This window comes from Lagenorhynchus albirostris, chromosome 6 (assembly GCF_949774975.1).
Source record: "Lagenorhynchus albirostris chromosome 6, mLagAlb1.1, whole genome shotgun sequence".
NCBI classification, from domain to species: Eukaryota; Metazoa; Chordata; class Mammalia; order Artiodactyla; family Delphinidae; genus Lagenorhynchus; species Lagenorhynchus albirostris.
The window spans coordinates 69,202,398-69,220,229 of NC_083100.1; the positions used below are offsets into that span (position 1 = coordinate 69,202,398).

A 17,832-nucleotide genomic window follows, 5' to 3' on the forward strand; every position below is an offset into this window, starting at 1 on the left:
CCCTGCAATTTCCATAGGGAGCTGAATGACCAGTGTCCAAAAGCCTCCATTTGAAATTCCAGCTATCAAAGTAACACGTTTGGAAAATATGTAGCTCTGTCAACCCATTTTACAATATAAAGTTCCTGCTTAGTGATGGAAGCGAAAGTGTGTGGGATATTCAAATAAAAACACAGTTAAAATTTACTGGGTATTACCTACAACCCTAGAAGGAGTTATTATTATGACCATTTACAGATGAAAAAATTGACACTTAGAGATTAAGTAAATAACTTGTCCAAGGTGACACACTGGTATGGAAGCAGAATTTCAGACCTAAGTTTGTTCTGAAGTTCTAACTTATAACTGCTAAACTGAAACACTGACAATACAAGTAGTGGAAAGTTGACATCTCTCCCAGGAAAACACCTCATACTCACTTAAACTCACCATTCATTCTTTGAAGAGATATAATTTTAAATTTGTGATGAAGAAAACACTGTTTCCCTTATTGCACCCTGAAAAATAATAACTCAGCTTTGGAAACAGAGAAGACTCTCCTCTCCACCCATCCCTAAATGAGCAAAGACCAGAATCCAATTGTGATAAGAACATCTCAACTACACAAGCTCCTCTCATCTCTAGAGGATTTGAATACTAACTGAAAAGAAGTCAGGGGAGGCTGAGAAATCTTCCCTTCCCTTGTGTCCACTCTGGCTCAAGAAAAAAAAAACTATAACACTTATTATAGAATGTTAATGAAAATATTTTCTTGATATTTAGAGCTCTTTTTCCACCAAGTCAATATGAAGATATAGGGTGATAGTTATACCACATGTTATTTCTTTAATTAAAACATGTGTTCTTAACATAGATGGATGTACTTTGAGAAATAAACAACAATAAACACATAAAATGACTCAATAATTGATCAGTAAACGCCATGTAACTCTGAAATAATTATATGCCCTGTGAATTATATAGTACTTATAGTTGACATTATTTAGGAAACCCAAGAAATGAACTTGTAATTTGTACTTATCAGATTTCAAATCCAAACAACCAGTTAAGTATCATGTTATTATATAGAAGTGTCCTATCATTAGATACCTGGTCAGTAATAATCGTGCAGTTAGTTACACATATCATACCCCAAAGCAAAACACATAATATCATTGGGATATCAAGAAGCAATTTATCAATTCAACACATTTAGGAAGAAAAAATGAATTTAAATATAGTACTTCATGCATGCATGCAGTCATCCAATATGTTTCCCAGTTGCCTTCTTGACTAGCTCCTTCGCATTATTCAAACCCTTCTAAACTCTAATGTCAGCCCCCCAGCAAGATTCTCTTTGGTCTTCCTTCCTAAAGTGGTCCCCATCCCAACCCAAGCCCCTGAACATCCTCTATCGTATCACTCTGTTTTACTATCATCATCACACTTTTCACTCTCTGAAATGATCTTATTATATGTTTATTTTAAAAATATGTATCTCTCCCCAACAGACAGTAGCCCTTGTTTCACTTCATAAGACAATTTGTCTAGTAAATAAATGTCTTTTTCTATTATAAAAGTAACCATGACTGTTTGTTCAATACTATAATCCCAGTGTGTGGCCCTTGGTAGGCCCACCAGTAGCACTCTGGAATGTTTGTTGGTGAATGAATGATTTACTGAGTGTTCATTATGTGCCAGGCATGTGGTTAGAGCATGAAACCAAGCAGATAGAGCCTCTGTCCCATAAGTCTTACATGCCAAGATACTGAATTAATGTACTACAAACTTTCAAGGTACTTTCCAAAGCAGGTGTAAAATTTAAAAAAAAACAAACAACTAACCTTAATACTTAATTCAAATACATAGTCATCTTCAGTGCTACCATATTGTTGTAACCTGTTTCTACTTACTTTGCTTCACAGGAACATACACTGAATTGTTTACCAACTGTTTCTGACCATGCACATTTATTTCCACAGACAACAACATTAATTGGTCTTTTGAAGACAGCTCGACTCCTTCGTCTTGTGAGAGTGGCCCGAAAACTTGATCGATATTCAGAATATGGGGCTGCTGTTCTAATGCTCTTAATGTGCATATTTGCCCTGATTGCTCACTGGCTGGCTTGTATTTGGTATGCGATTGGGAACGTAGAAAGGCCCTACCTGACTGACAAAATCGGATGGTTGGATTCCTTAGGACAACAAATTGGGAAACGTTACAATGACAGTGACTCAAGTTCTGGGCCATCCATTAAAGACAAATATGTCACAGCACTTTATTTTACCTTCAGCAGTTTAACGAGTGTAGGATTTGGGAATGTGTCGCCTAACACCAATTCGGAGAAAATCTTTTCAATTTGTGTCATGTTGATTGGCTGTAAGTAGATTTCTCTTTTGTTATCTATTAGGATAAAATAATATCAGAAAATTGATATCTCTAGAACATTCAGAATAAGGCAAAGAAAAAAATTATAGAAAGTTGTAGAAATAATAGGATTAAATATACGGGTATTATATTCTATCAGATCTGATTCTCTCTGTGAAGGGGAGACACCAAAGGTCTTTCATGACCTCAGGAGCATAAAACTGGAATGACATGGATCTTGGGATTCAGGAACTGAGACTTGCAGTTTACGTTTACTGATGTAAAAACATGTCTGTAATTTACTACTAATGGTTATTTTCTGTTTCAAGCTGAGGCCAGATTAGAATGGGAAAGACTAGCTTACATTTACGTATCTATAGATATAGATATATAAATATCACCCTACTAATTATAATGTAAGATAACCTTTCATACATACAGATATATATATATTTTTCCCCCTGTCATTGACTAAAAATTCCTTTCCCTGTGACATTATGTCAGGGACCTAAGTGACTGCCCTTTACCCTGCAATGGGTATTGACATGTGCATCATTTATAAGGTATAGTCTTTGGAATAAGAAAAAAAATCTGTGTAAAACTAAAGATACTTTAATATTAATATATTTTTTCAAAAAATCACACTGTGGAACCACTAAAGATAACCTTGCTGATAGCAGACAGCAGTTGACAAAAGCATGATGGATTTTTAAAGCTTGAAAAAGAGCATCATCCTTACATTGCATACAAATTAGAAAGTAGATCCAGAGAGTTAATTTTTAAATGTTAACATGTTGTCTAATAAAATGTGCTTAGATAAGCTTTATTAATGAAACTTAAGTAGATTCACCCAGTTTACTGTTCACTGTATTTAAAATTTGCTTTTCATATATGTGTCTTTATTTTAGTAAGATTGTATAGGCAGATAACATTCTATTTAAATAACTCAAGATATTCTGCAAATTCAGACCAGGTCTTGCCACAAACACAAAAGTAGAATTGCACTCAGAAGGAAATGGAAGTGAGGCCTACTTGAAAAAATAGAAAAATTCATTCCAGAGAGACTGAATCTTTCAGAACAAACACAGTCCCACTCTGTGATTGAAACTGCTAGTTAATACGTTATAGTGGTTATCAATTTCAGTGGCATTGGTAACAAAAAAAGAAAAGAAAAATGTCTGTTTTTAATTATTTATACACCCATATAGGAAAAAAATATATATATATATGTATGTATACTCTTTTTAAAGAAAACACAACTTGCATCTTGAAACTTAGAATTTGCAAGGAAGAATTTTTTAAGTGCATTGAAGTTTAACGTGTTCACCACTTAGGAATCCTTACCGCTTGTGAGGATTAAGTGAAATACATAGTACTGTTTATCATGTGAATTATTTTAAACTAAAGAGAACTCAGTTCTTTACTTGCTCTATACCCAATCTCTAATCCTTAAATCAGGAAATTATTGGCAGTTTTTATTCTTCCTTTATTCCTGTCTTTTTCCTTCCTTCCTTCCTTCCTTCCTCCCTCCCTCCCTCCCTTCCTTCCTTCCTTCTTTCCTTCCTTTCTGTGTTTCTGCCTTCTTTTTTTAAAAGTGGCACTAGCCTATTTCTATTGATTCTTTAGGAAGAATATTTGTTTCCTGCAGATGAATTCTATCTTTTAAGAAAAGAGAAAACACTCTTGTTAATTGAGTAGACTAAGATACATCCATATTCCACATAATATCTTTTATATGAATAGACTTGCTTGTACAAAACTTAATCAAAATGGGATTATGTAAAGCTTAGTGTCACATAGGAAAAAGTTTATAGATATTCCTAGAGAATTCTATCATGAGCTATTATGCCATAAAAGGTAAAATAAGACTAGAAACTTAGCAATAATAGCATGCCTTGAAATTTTCTTAGCCATTTGATGTATATGTGTATATCTACACATGATATTTCCATTTAGATCCAACTGTATTAGAAAATGATTTGGTTTTCTGTATTTGGTTATATTTTTATACTAAGTACATACACCTCAGTTACATGAGTGACTTGATTTAAACCTAAAAATAAAATATCCAAAATATAATGTAAAATTTTGTATATATACTACTGCGCGTTAAAGTTGATATAGTCTAGTTATCAAGTTGAACTCTCATTATCCCTAAGCTTCTTTAAAACTAATCTTCATTCTAAAATAAAAGTTTGAAGCAAAGTTGTAGAAAGCAATGCAATGTACAATCCCTGTTACAACAATATAATTCAAGGAAACTAAAAATTAAACATTAAAGCTATCATCTAATTAAATTCAAATAACACAAATACCTATAGATACATTTTTAAAAGCATCTATTTGCAAAGACAGTCACCAGTTGTGCTGCTGAATGTGTACAGAGAACAGTAACCAGAGAATTCTTTTTAAAAATATACATATATACACAATTCAAGACGAAAAATAAAGAAAAATGTAAGCGGCCATTAAATAAATAGGAATACAAGCTATGCTCACATATTTATATCTATGTGTTCTAATATATGTTTATATCTTTATTAAAATATTATAAATATAATATATACATTTAAATTTAAAAACACATAAATCAGTATCCAAAGACAAATGTATTTCATCTCTGACCTGCTTGACAAACATCTTTTTATAACATGTAAAAAAAAGTTATTGCATATCTGCTTTTAACCATGATGGAGTAACTGAAACCTTACCATACCCCTATAATTTTTTTTTTAAATAACAGAAAACTGAACAAAATATACAGGCATTTGGATTTCATCAAAATTAGTAACTTCAACTTTTCAAAGGACACTTTGAAAGGGAACAGGAAAATGATAGACTGGAAGAGAATAGTCTCAATAGTTAGATCTAAAAAAGGACCTTTATTCAGTATATATCAAGAATTCTTACAACTCCGTAATAAGACAATTTAAAAATGAGCAAGATTTTAAACAGACATTTCACAAAAGAAGATATATTAATGGCCAATAAATACATGAAAAGATGTTATTAGTCATCAGGGAAATGCAATTAAAACTCTGTGATGGTTAAAATAAGATAATACCAAATGTTGGAAAGGTTGAGGAACAATGATATTCTCAAATATCGCTGGTGGGAATGTAAAATCACACCATCTTTGGGAAATCGTTTGGCAGTTCCTTATAAAGTTAAACATACCACACAGATCAGCAGTCCTATTCCTAGATGTTTCAAAGGGAAACGAAAATATATGCCCACACAAAGACTTGTACACAAATGTTCATAGCAGTTTTATTCATAATAGCCAAAAACTAGAAGCAGTGAGATTTCATCAACAGAAGAGATAAATGGACTGTGGTAGAGCCATGTGATGCAAATCTACTCATCAATTAAAAGAAGAACAAACCACTGATAAATACAAAACAATGAATTTCAAAAACAATATGCTGAGCAAAAAGAAGTCAGACACAAATGAATATGTACATTATGATTCTATTTACATGAACTTCTAAGAAATGCTAACTAATCTGTGATGACATAAAGGAACTCAGTGGTTGTCTAGGGTCAACCTAGAAACCAGTGGGCAGACAGCCAAGGGACACAGAGGAATCTTTTGGGGATGTTGAAAATGTTCTATATCTTGATTGTGCTAACAGAGGTGTATACATTTGTCAACTAACTGAGCTATACATTTAAAACAGATTCATTTTGTTATATCTAAATTACACATCACTAAAATTTACTTCTTTAAGTTAAAATTTTTTTTAAGTTTGTGTACTAGATAGAAAAGCAAGTGTATTTGTTCTATCAGCATGTTTCAGCTATTACCCAGTGACCCTAAATTCATTAGTTTGGTGAGCATCTCAGATTTTGAGTGTGGCGTGCTGACATTTTAAATTATACCTGTTTTATTTTTATAATACTGCAACGTAAAACAAACCATTCTGGTGAAGGAAGAATTTTCTATTAAGGAAAGCTAAACAAAATATTGAGTTGAAAGAAATGCCTATATAGTCTACCAACTTGCTTTTGAGTCATATTTTATGCCAGTCGATGGGCATTAACTAATTAACGTATACAGAATATAATCATTTTGTGCTTCTCTCTGGCTTACAGACTTTAGCTCCATTTGCTTCCTAAAAAATAGAAAAAAAAGTATGCCTTTATTATAATTTAAAAATCCATTAGCATAGAATTTCCTTAGAAAAATATACACTATTCATGTATTCAACTATATACTTATAATCTAGATTTTTGCCATCCTGTCAATGAGTGGAAATACGTGTTTATGATCCAGACTAATGTTTGGTTCATTTTTATGACAGTATGCAGTTAAAACCACAGTATTTATTAAAAGCAAAATAAGAATGTTTTCCCTGACTCTTCTTTGCGGAATTATGTGGTTTAAGTAAAATAACTAGCACTGATTATGTGCCTTCTAATTAAATCAAGTGAAAATCTGTACTAACTAAACTATTTCCTGAGAACATGATAGGTACTTTGGACACCTAACAACAGGCATAAATATTTCCAACACTAAAATTAGGCAGAGTAGGACGTATTTCTCACATGAATCTCCTTGAATCGCAGAAATCCATTTCAGACAAGTATTGCTAACTCCCTTCTTAATCAACTATGCATTTACTCAAATTAGGCCCAGGTTTTGTTTTTCTGCCCCCCTGTGGAAGATACTACCTAAACAGCTTTTCTACCTTAATGAGAATTACTGTCTTTCACAAATCCCAGTTCAGCCTCCCTATAGATCTCCCCAATTTTTATCCCTTTAAATAGATTAAAAATAAAGGGCTGCCTCTTTGTCTGGGACATTCTCTTACCTGGGACTTCTATGGTAAACAAGGACCATGCTAACCAAGAGACAAAAATAAGATGGAAAAGAAAACAAATGACCAAGAAGATAAGTCATTTTAAAACACAGACTGAATCTGGCCAACATCTACTTTAAAAATGATGAAGTGTTTTATATAGGTAGTGATTTGTAAGACGTGTTGGGGAAAAAAATATGTTGGTTGGATATTGTTGAAATAAACACTTCAAGGAGTTGTTGGGTTTTTTTCCCCACCTACTTGGTACCTTGCAGTTCCAGTGCCTTAAATGTGTGTTACCTCCTCTGTAAGTGTCTGACACATGTCCAAAGGTCAAGACATTAGGGCTTGTATCATCATGTGACTTTCTGTACAGTATGTAGTATTTTTCTTACGATTATTAGAAACTAAATACAAATTTAAAAAGAAAGACAAGATGCTTAAAAAGCTTATGTTAAATCATAAATATTTAGCCCTGGAAGCTTTAAAAAGGGCATTCTAAGTATTGAATGTTAGTTTTTTTCTTCCCATAGATGAAAGAACAAAGAGGTATTCTATTTTTCTCTTAAAAAAAAATAAAACTATATTCTCACAGTCTAAGCCAAAGATATCTGTTTCTCATATAGAAATACTATAAAAATGAATTTTAATAGATTAAAAATTACATATAAATAAACATTCTAAGGAAACTATGAGTTCCTTAAAACAATTTATTATTCCTTAGGAAATCCAAAATCTTCTGAATAATCTTAAAATTTATAGTAGGTTTATAATATTGCAAGGTTAGCTTTGAGGCTAAGGTGGAGTTGTCACAATTTAAAAATTATCATTTTTACTCCACTTCCAGAAAACAGATCTGTGTGGTAACCCCATGACATACCTTCTTATCACATTACAAATGAAATGTTTATTTTAAACACATTTTATCTCTAGTCAATAGTCTAGGTTGGTTACAGGTTGATATTGTAAACAGTCTGAGTTTCTACTTGAATATATAGAGAATCCATGGGGAATTTGTATATTTTTCCTCTCCAAATTTACCATCAAAATTATAAATTTTACAATAGTTTTGACTTGACTTCTTTGTTCCCCTAGGGCCAGTGGTAAACCCTCACAAACGGATTGAGATAGTAAAAATCTACATATTTGAGATTCTGACAAGATGTAATATCCCCAAGTGCAGTCGTTCCCCCATAACTTTGTTTTTTATCCAATCCAGCACTAATGTATGCAAGCATTTTTGGGAACGTATCAGCAATTATCCAAAGACTATACTCCGGAACTGCCAGGTACCACATGCAGATGCTGCGAGTAAAAGAGTTCATTCGCTTTCACCAAATCCCCAACCCTCTGAGGCAACGGCTTGAAGAATATTTCCAGCATGCATGGACTTACACCAATGGCATTGACATGAACATGGTACGTATTTCTGTTTTCCAAAACTGGAGCCCCTCAGGCGTTATAGCTACAGCCAAAATGGATAAGCCAGTCTCACCAGCTTTGAACCCCTTGCTTTTGTTTCCCTCTCTCGGATGTTTATTTTCTCCCCTGGAGATAGTCTTTCATTCTCAATTCATGGCATTGCATGGTGCTATATCTAGTTACACTGTGTGGCAAAGGCATTATAACATGATGCAAACTGATATAACTGTGTGTATTAGAGCTCCCACTTCTGGTTAGGGAGAGCATTGCTAAGTTGGGACTTGGGCTTTCACCACTTGGCTTAGCTGCCAAGCACCCCAAAAAATAGGTGGACCCATGTGCATTAAGACATTACAAATAAACAATAATAACTATAATGCCCCCAAACAGAAATATTTTTTTAAAATAGGACATTTTGAGGATTTGTGGGAGAGGTTAAGGAGCTTAAGTATACCATAAACATTTTATAATAGGAAGTTTCATGTTTCTGTTAAGGACAATTTTTCTATATTTTAATCAATTAACTATGTGCCCTTTTACTGTACCTGGTTTAATGCATCTTTCCTTTCAAGGGGGAAATATGGATTCCTTCATAACTCAAGCAAATTCAACATCAACAATCACTTTTCATAACCCTTCCCTCCTTTATCAGTGCTCAAAAATCAATACAACTAATAAGATTAATTGATCCAAAGAGCTTCTTTTATTATTAGGAGAATTGCATACATCTTTTTGACCTAGCTATTTGGCTATAGAGATTGATTACTAAAGATATATGATAAATACAAGCTATATAGCATATCATAGACCTATTAAAAAAAAATTAGAATTATAGTACCTTCCCATCTAGCTACTTCTCCATTGGGCAAGGATCCTGTTTCTAAAAATTCTTCAGAAAATGGAATCTTTAAAATTTAACGACATCAACAGCATGATACAATTTTTGCATAAGTGAGCCTATGCAATTTAGATTGACTTTTTAAAATTTGATCAGCAATATCCTAACAAAAAAAGAAAAGGTTCAAAATTAGCAGTTAAGGTACAGAACGCATTGCAAATATTGCCCAGTTTGAAAGATATATTTTTATATGATGCTTATCATAGCTGTGCATGATTTATTTGATGGAGAAGTAAGGGCATGCCATCATAAAATTTTTAATTTGAAGAGCTAATCAATCAGCACATTTCATACAAAGCCATAACTGAATCCCATGAGTTATTTCTGATTATCCCAAAGTTACTTGTGAAAATTCATTTGATAAATTGATCTCACCAAGGTAACACTTTAATCTCATAAGAAATTACCTACAAATTGGTCACTTTTATGTACTTCCATCCCTATTATTGTTTAATGAAGATATCAGCATTCAGAAACTATTGGGGATTCTCTAATGCTGGGTTGGCTGAAGCAGTGTCAAGAATTTTTAATCAAAACACATGTCGCTCAATTTTGTTGTTCCATACTGCCAGATTATTTCAATAACCGGAGTAAAACAATTATTTATTTTACTTCCCCTCTCCATATAACTCTAGTTTCGTGGCCATTTTTTTGTGTGATAAAGTCTATTTTGTGAAAACTATTGACCTTTCATTGTTTGACTCTATTACCTATGAATATGGTTTATATACCACTTGCCTATTTACAATGTACTTATGAAAGATTTATCTCTTTCCTGTCTGCTTCACACCTTAATACATGGAATCACAACACCCACCGGTAAGAACAGGAGGTATTTATATCCAATTTAATTCTCGTGTAAATTGTGGAGATCACCCTTGTTATCTGTCAGGTTTAGAGCTTGTTAAATGATTTCCAATGTTAGTTCTGATTTTTTTTGCATGATGTAGCAGAGGAAATACAAAGCAAGAAACTGGGAAAGATAACTTGGAAGAGGCCAAGTACAAAATAGAAATCCTTAACTTTAACAACAACTTGACCTCTAATAACGTTTATATAAAGTTTCCCCCTCCCCACAAAAAGTCACTTATCTGCCCCTTCCTTCACTCTGGTAAAGGTTATGGGTATACGGTTTGCATTAGATAACTGTCATGAAGAAAATGTCATTCTCTTTCATCATCCTCTATTTTCATGATGTAGGTGCTTTTCTTTCCTCTCATCTGCATGCCTGTCTCACATGATCCTGGAGTGTGTGAGCTCTAAACCATGTGCCACTAAGTCTTGCATGTGGTTTTGAGAGCTTGACTTTGCACGAACTTCTTGTTTGTTCACAGTGTCTACATTTCTCATCTTGTGACTGCAATGTGAGTAAAAAATCAAAGTGCAACATAACTCTGAAAACTCAGCAAATGGAAGATGCTTGCTAATTAAGAACAATGTGCAAAAGAAAGTTGATTAGAATAAAGCAACTGTACTCTTAGACTATTGAGAGGTTAAAAAAAAAATCTAAGTGGATTTTTTACCTCTAACAGCACATCGTTAAATCCCTGTCTTGTTAGTTTATTGTTAACTAAATTGTAATTTAATAACAATTTAAAGTGATTTAACTTTATGTATTGTGATACATAAAAGTACATCAAACTGTTGTATTTTACATCAGCATTCCATGTTATTTCATTTAAGTATAACCTTAAACATAATTTCTCATGAAACATTTCAGGTCATTTTTGCTGTTTAACCATGTCCAAATGAAGTATAAGATGTTCAGTCACACTCTATTAATTGACCTAAAATTATTTTTCATAAGCCAAAATATTTGATTCCTTGATAGATCACAAAACATAAGAAAGAATTGTAGCCATATTCCTTACTCCATAAGAAAGAATATGTACCCATATTTCTTATTCCCTGCATCTTTTGCTTTTTGTGAAACAGCTATTACCAGAATGTTCCAGAACCAAACGCATTCTGGGAACACTTATGGGCTTCCTTTCAGTTGAACCAAATTGTTCAGGTTGCAAAAGGAAAGGGGTCAGAATAATGAAGCTAGTGAAAGGAAGGTGTTCTTTTGCATATTATGTCAGGCCTAGGAGTAGTAAAAATTAGCTCAAAAATGTCCCTAGGTCAAGTCCGGAAAATCCTTTCCCTTCTGCAATACTTTCTCAGATTAGGACTGAAAGCATCTCAACGAATTTCTCCAAGTTAAAGCTTTCTTATAACCCAAACTGAAACTTTCAGACATTATCCAACAGAGATTTTAGTTACAACATTGCCAAACACAGAAAATCACCTTCCATGTCATTGTAGAATTGAGCCATGCACACAGAGGAGCATGGCTTGAATGAATAAAGGCACCAATAACCATGGTCTATCCATCATTCTGGATGGAGAGAAATAAATCACTTATGACAGAAACCACTCCATAATTTTAAGTTATATTTGCGTGGAAGAAAAGCCTTTATGAACATTCAATGAAAAATGTTATTCCTTACCTAAAAATGCCTCCCTAGTAATGCCTGAATAATAGAAAAAAATACAGAATAAAAATTCAGAAGACCCAAGTACTAGTTCTCAACATGCCACTTTTCTTGGACAAGTCACTTAACCTCTCAGCAATTTCATTCAACACGTCATTTTCAAATAGTTTTAAAGCGCCAAAACTGCATTTGCTAAATGTGTAAAACAATTATCATGGGAGTTTTTCTGCTTGAGGATGTAGAGTCTCATCTGCCTGCTGCCTACTCTCTTGTTCCCTCTGAGTCTCCTTCATGGAACATTTTATTCTGCTTTGAATATTATTCAAAAACCACAGAACTAAGTGAGTGGTAGAACTGTGGAAGGCAGAGAACCCAAGGGGATCATTTCAGGTAAAGACAAGGACAGGAATAGAGGCACATATTTGTGACATCCAGGGCAGAATTAAGGCAGGTAATCCAGAAACATTTTTGTTTAATTTATTTTAGGAAGAAAGGGGAACAATTGAGTTTTTTTTTAGTCTGGGACATTAATGGAGAAAAATTTGGGAAACAGTTGTAGAAAGGAGTTGGAATAAGAACCTAGAAAGAGAAATAAATTCTTCAGCAAGGCAGATTGGTGAGGTTTCCTTAAAGATAAGCAGGGGAGAAAAGAAAAATGGTGACGGCATTGGTTTTGAGGAATAAAGGGGAAGACCCAATGGTACTTGTACTACATGGTCCAGTCTCCTTGATCAAGCAGAGACTAAATGAATTCCTCAGAAAGGAGAAGGTGTAGGATAGGAGAAGAGTTGAACAAGGGAGAATTTTTAGAGATTTCAATCAAGAGTCAACCTAGTCGGCTAAAATTGCTTAGAATCCCAGTAGGACTCTGAGTGACAAAACATACACTTATCATGGACCCAACAAGCAAAGCCAATCAAAATGGAAAGGAAAGTAATGAAGAATGACATATTGTTTAATAGAAATTCCTACTTCATGAGGCTGATGTTATTTCTAAGGAGCATTTTAATAACAATCTGATTTCATTTCCTTCCATGACTCTTTTCCTGCTCCTCTGTTATCTGCTAACTCTGACTACTGACCATAACTACTACTACTAACTGCTTACTACTACTACTAACTACTATCTATTTAACTAGTAACTACTAATATTAACCTGCATCTACAATCTAACTCTACTCCATCAAAAATTTTGTTGCATCCATTCTCTATACTGATTTAAATAACTTCATCTGTGGCAGACCTTCACATTCAAATACACTCCACTCATGTCCTGTTTTGATACACCATAGTGAAATGTAATTTCAAGCTCTTTCAGTATGTCCAATTAAGCAACTCAGATAAAATAATCCTTGTGACATTAAACCCCATAGGAAAGCAAAATTTATAAAATAGCATGGCTTGTCTCTACCATAATATTTTTATCCCCCTTTACCTTTTTCTAATGACCCTTATATACTGAAGTTGATACATACAATAAAAAACCTTTAACTAGTTCTTCATAGAGCTAAAATAAAATGACTACAAATATGATGCCCTTCATGTCTGACCACCCCTCCAATGGGGACCCTGTTTTCAAGAAGTCTTCAGAAAATAAAATCACTCATGTTTAAAGATATAAACAGCATAATACAATTTTTGCATAGGTGAGCCTACAATTTAGATTGATATTTTTTATTTGACCAGTAATAGTTTAACAAAAAAGCATCGGTTCAAAATTAGCAGTCAAGGTATAGAAAGCTTTACAAATATTGCCTAATTTGAAAGACATACGCTTCTTCTCTACACTTAGGTCCAAATGGCCTAACAAGTAAATCCACCCATTTAAAAACGAAATACTTAGTTACTACTTAGGAGTGGAATTAAAGTAATGCTGTTTACAATGCACCTTAAGAGATGTTTTCATCTCCATGCTGATTAGTTGATAGGAATTGCCTGGCTCTGCAAAAACTGGATAGGTAGTAAAATTTTGCACTCACAAGAAATCTACTATTAACACACATACTTACCAACTGTAGCCAGTACCTGAACCACAGGTGCTTAAGAAAGGGCAAGTCACATGTCCTTCCTATTTTTCCCCAAGGCTATTTATCCTAAAGTCTCAAAAATGCCACAGAACACAACAAATACCATCTGGAGCCCCCTGACATGAACAATATCGAGCTTAAGACAAGCATCTGGTATTTTCAGGTTACAAATTGTATATGCTCAATCAAGTTTCACAAATGATGATGGTCACTTCAGCCTGGTCTCCAACCATCAACAAGAAAGACTTATTTACATCTGACACCGTGCTGTTTTAATGCAAAGCAAGTTCATCAACAGTGGGATCTGATCTTTAGCCATTTCTGAGTCAAGAAAAATAATGACAGCATGGTCTGGGGCTTTACACATGAAAAAGAGTCATTGCAGAAATACCATGCTGAGGTGATGAACACACTTCTATGCTTCAGTGTCTCCATTTGTTAATAATGTTCCTCTCACAGTAGTAGGATGGTGGAAATGATATCTCAAGTTGTTTTTCAACTTTTAAAAATTATGGTACTATTCAAACAGGACTCGAGCGCAATTTCTTATGCTGAAGAGTGTGATGTGTTGCCAAATACTTTCTTTGGAGTAGTAGAAGCACAGGAGTAATTCAAGCTCAATTCAGTTTAGGCTCAGTTAATACTCAACACAGGTTTAGCCAATAACAAAAAATAGAGACATCAAAGTTCACTTTAAAAATATTCTTTGGAAATATGAATTTCGGTCCATTAAATTAAAATATTAGAGGAACTCAGCACTTATCAAACCTAATAAAATCAAACCATTCACAATTTCTCCCAAAATAAAAGTCCAATATTTACTTTAGTTAAAGAATTTTCTGAGACGTTACCAATAGCCTGAGGATTTATATTGAAAATGGATATGTAAAGTTCCACCCAATATACCAGATATTTTAAATCATTTTTTAAAGGTGAAAATAAGCACAAGTAGTTCATCTAATCCAATTGATTATATAGCCTTAAGGCATCAGACTCAGGAAAAGTACATATATTTTAATTGTTTTTCTTGGTTTAGACATATTGCTATCCATGGAGTTGAATGTGGATGGAAAAAAATATATAATCATGCCTCTTTCGTGCCAGATATTCCTAAAGAACCTATTTTAGTTTGCATCTTGGGCTCCTATTAGTCAAGTGGGCTACCCCCAGCAGAACTCTACACTCATCTTAGGGACTATCTGATAAGAATCTTCCTCACTTGGGGTCCAGCACCTCATATAGTGCATTTTAATGCTCTGGAGCGATGCTAAATCATTTACATATGTGCTGTAGATAATTTTTCCCACTTTACTGGTCATCTCCTTAGATCAGAGTGCTCTACAATACACACGAAACTGAAACAAATCAGTAGTTAGAAACACCTACCATAGTGGGAGGGAAAACCAAAGACTCAGTCCACACAGGTGTAATTATTGTACTTGAATCATAGAGGTCCATGTCGAGCCATTATCTAGTTTTGACTGTGAGTCACAATATGTGGACGCTGGGAAAATCGGGCCTTAGTAGTGTTTTCTAAGATGGGCGCTTTGGCCCAGATTCTAACTCTGATTTTACCTGCATTATCTATGAGCTGTGCTTAATATTTAACAGTAGGTAACACCAGCAATGAGGTCAGAGCATTATAATGAAGAGTAGTTAATCAAGATGTTCTTTTCTATGAATTACTTATAACATTTTTGCATAGTTTTTGGTTACTTTTTTCTTCTCATTTTTTAAAATAATTAATTAATTAATTTACTTGTTTATTTTTGGCTGCATTGGGTCTTCGTTGCTGCGCGCGGGCTTTCTCTAGTTGTGGCGAGCGCGGGCTTCTCATTGTGGAGGCTTCTCTTGTTGCGGAGCACAGGCTCTACGCGCACGGGCTTCAGTAGTTGTGGCACGCAGGCTCAGTAGTTGTGGCTTGCGGGCTTTAGAGCGCAAGCTCAGTAGTTGTGGCGCACGGGCTTAGTTGCTCCTCGCATGTGGGATCTTCCCGGACCAGGGATCGAACCCGTGTCCCCTGCATTGGCAGGCGGGTTCTCAACCACTGAGCCACCAGGGAAGCCCTTCTTCTCATTTTTTAAGAACTCTTTATAATTTATAGACAAAGAGTTCATTGACACTGTATCTGTCATCTATATTGCAATTTGTTCCTAATCTCTTTTCAATATGCTGGTTTTGTTTAGGGTATCTTTTGAATTGTAAAGTTTTTTTGTTTTTTAATATCATCCAATGAGTCAGCTTTTCTTGTACAGTTCAGAGATCCTGTCCTGTTTTACAAAGGTCTCACTAAACCTATGGATTGTACAAGTAGTTTCCTAGGTTTTAAGTTTTGTTATATGATTTGGAAGAAATTCTGAATATGTTTGACATGTAGTTCTGTAAATTTTCTTCACATGAATAGAAGATAGTACTTTTTCTGTTGATTTTAAATACCACCTGATTTACACATTAAATTATTAGGTATAATTGGAATACTTATCTTTACTCCCAAATTGGCTCTATTTGTCCATTCCTATGGCAATATAATAAAGATTTATACTTAGTGGCTTTATGCCATACTTCAATTTCTGACAAGATAGGTCCACTCTTACTAATCTTGTTTTTCTTATTTTGGGGGGCATTTGAGAGTATTTATTCTTCCATATAAAATGTATGACTATTTTAACTCATTTACAACAAACTCCGTGTTGGGCTTTTGAGACAACCCAAAGATCAGGCTGTCAAATCTGGCACACAAAAATCAGAACTTGTAACCAATATTAAAGTTTACTAATAATTTCAAGAATATATGTAATCATAAGGCATAAGCAAAGCATAGAGATCCTTCTTTGCATATTAGTATGTGTTCTGACTCAGATTTAACATGGGAGGTCCCTAAACTGTGTATGCAATGACATAACACTTAAGCAGAATGTAACATTTTGGGTCATTAAACATTCACATTTTATAGTCTGGAAGTTACATAGCTTACATGACATTTTCCAGAAAGTCATGTCCTATAGGTCTATTGATGACATTAAAACAAATCTGCTTTTGGGCTTCCCTGGTGGCGCAGTGGTTGAGAGTCCGCCTGCCGATGCAGGGGACGCGGGTTCGTGCCCCGGTCCGGGAAGATCCCACATGCCGCGGAGCGGCTGGGCCCGTGAGCCATGGCCGCTGAGCCTGCGCGTCCGGAGCCTGTGCTCCGCAACGGGGGAGGCCACAACAGTGAGAGGCCCGCGTACCGCAAAAAAAAAAAAAAAAAAAAAAAACAAATCTGCTTTTGAAAGAACATTAGCCTAACAGTTATTAATAAAGTAAAATAACAATAATAGTAAAATTAATATGAGCTATAATTTAAAGACTCCAAGATCTTAAGAAGATACCAAGTGCTTTGCAAGCCTTCAGATCAGTTTATTCCAGTACAAGCTGCCTTTGAAATTTATTTCTTATGAGTGAGGAGTGAACACAGGGATTCACTTTAATGGGAAATTGTTGGTGGATGCGTGGATGGATGTGACCGAATACTTCCCAACTTCTGTATCATCTGTGAAGAAACAGTAGAGAAAAGTCTAGTTCTGGGTAGAAGATAGATAAAAGGCTGCTCATTCTTTAAAGTTGGGCAGCAGGATCTTTATCACACCTACTTCTACCTGAACAGGTTATTAACACCATTCACAGCCAGGTCATGCTGCATTTCCCTGTCGATAGTATATGTTAAAACCAGACAACATTTCTTTTGCAAAACTTCTATGCAACATTACTTTTAGTTAATCTAACATACACTGAATTTTGTCACAGCTTGTTCACTATCCTAATCAAACACAGGGTTTAAATAATGTGAAATAAAATGATCTAAGGTGAAGGTAAAAAAA

At 34.4% G+C, this 17,832-nt stretch overlaps 1 protein-coding gene across 1 annotated transcript in view; it reads left to right on the plus strand.

Annotated features, from left to right (window-relative positions):
- Positions 1–17,832, plus strand: part of KCNH7 (potassium voltage-gated channel subfamily H member 7) — a 450,073-nt gene that overhangs the window by 394,480 nt on the left and 37,761 nt on the right. Inside the window, exons 8-9 of the mRNA XM_060151475.1 lie at positions 1,962–2,361; positions 8,371–8,570. Coding sequence (XP_060007458.1) covers positions 1,962–2,361; positions 8,371–8,570 — 600 coding nt within the window. The remainder of the gene's footprint in view (positions 1–1,961; positions 2,362–8,370; positions 8,571–17,832) is intronic.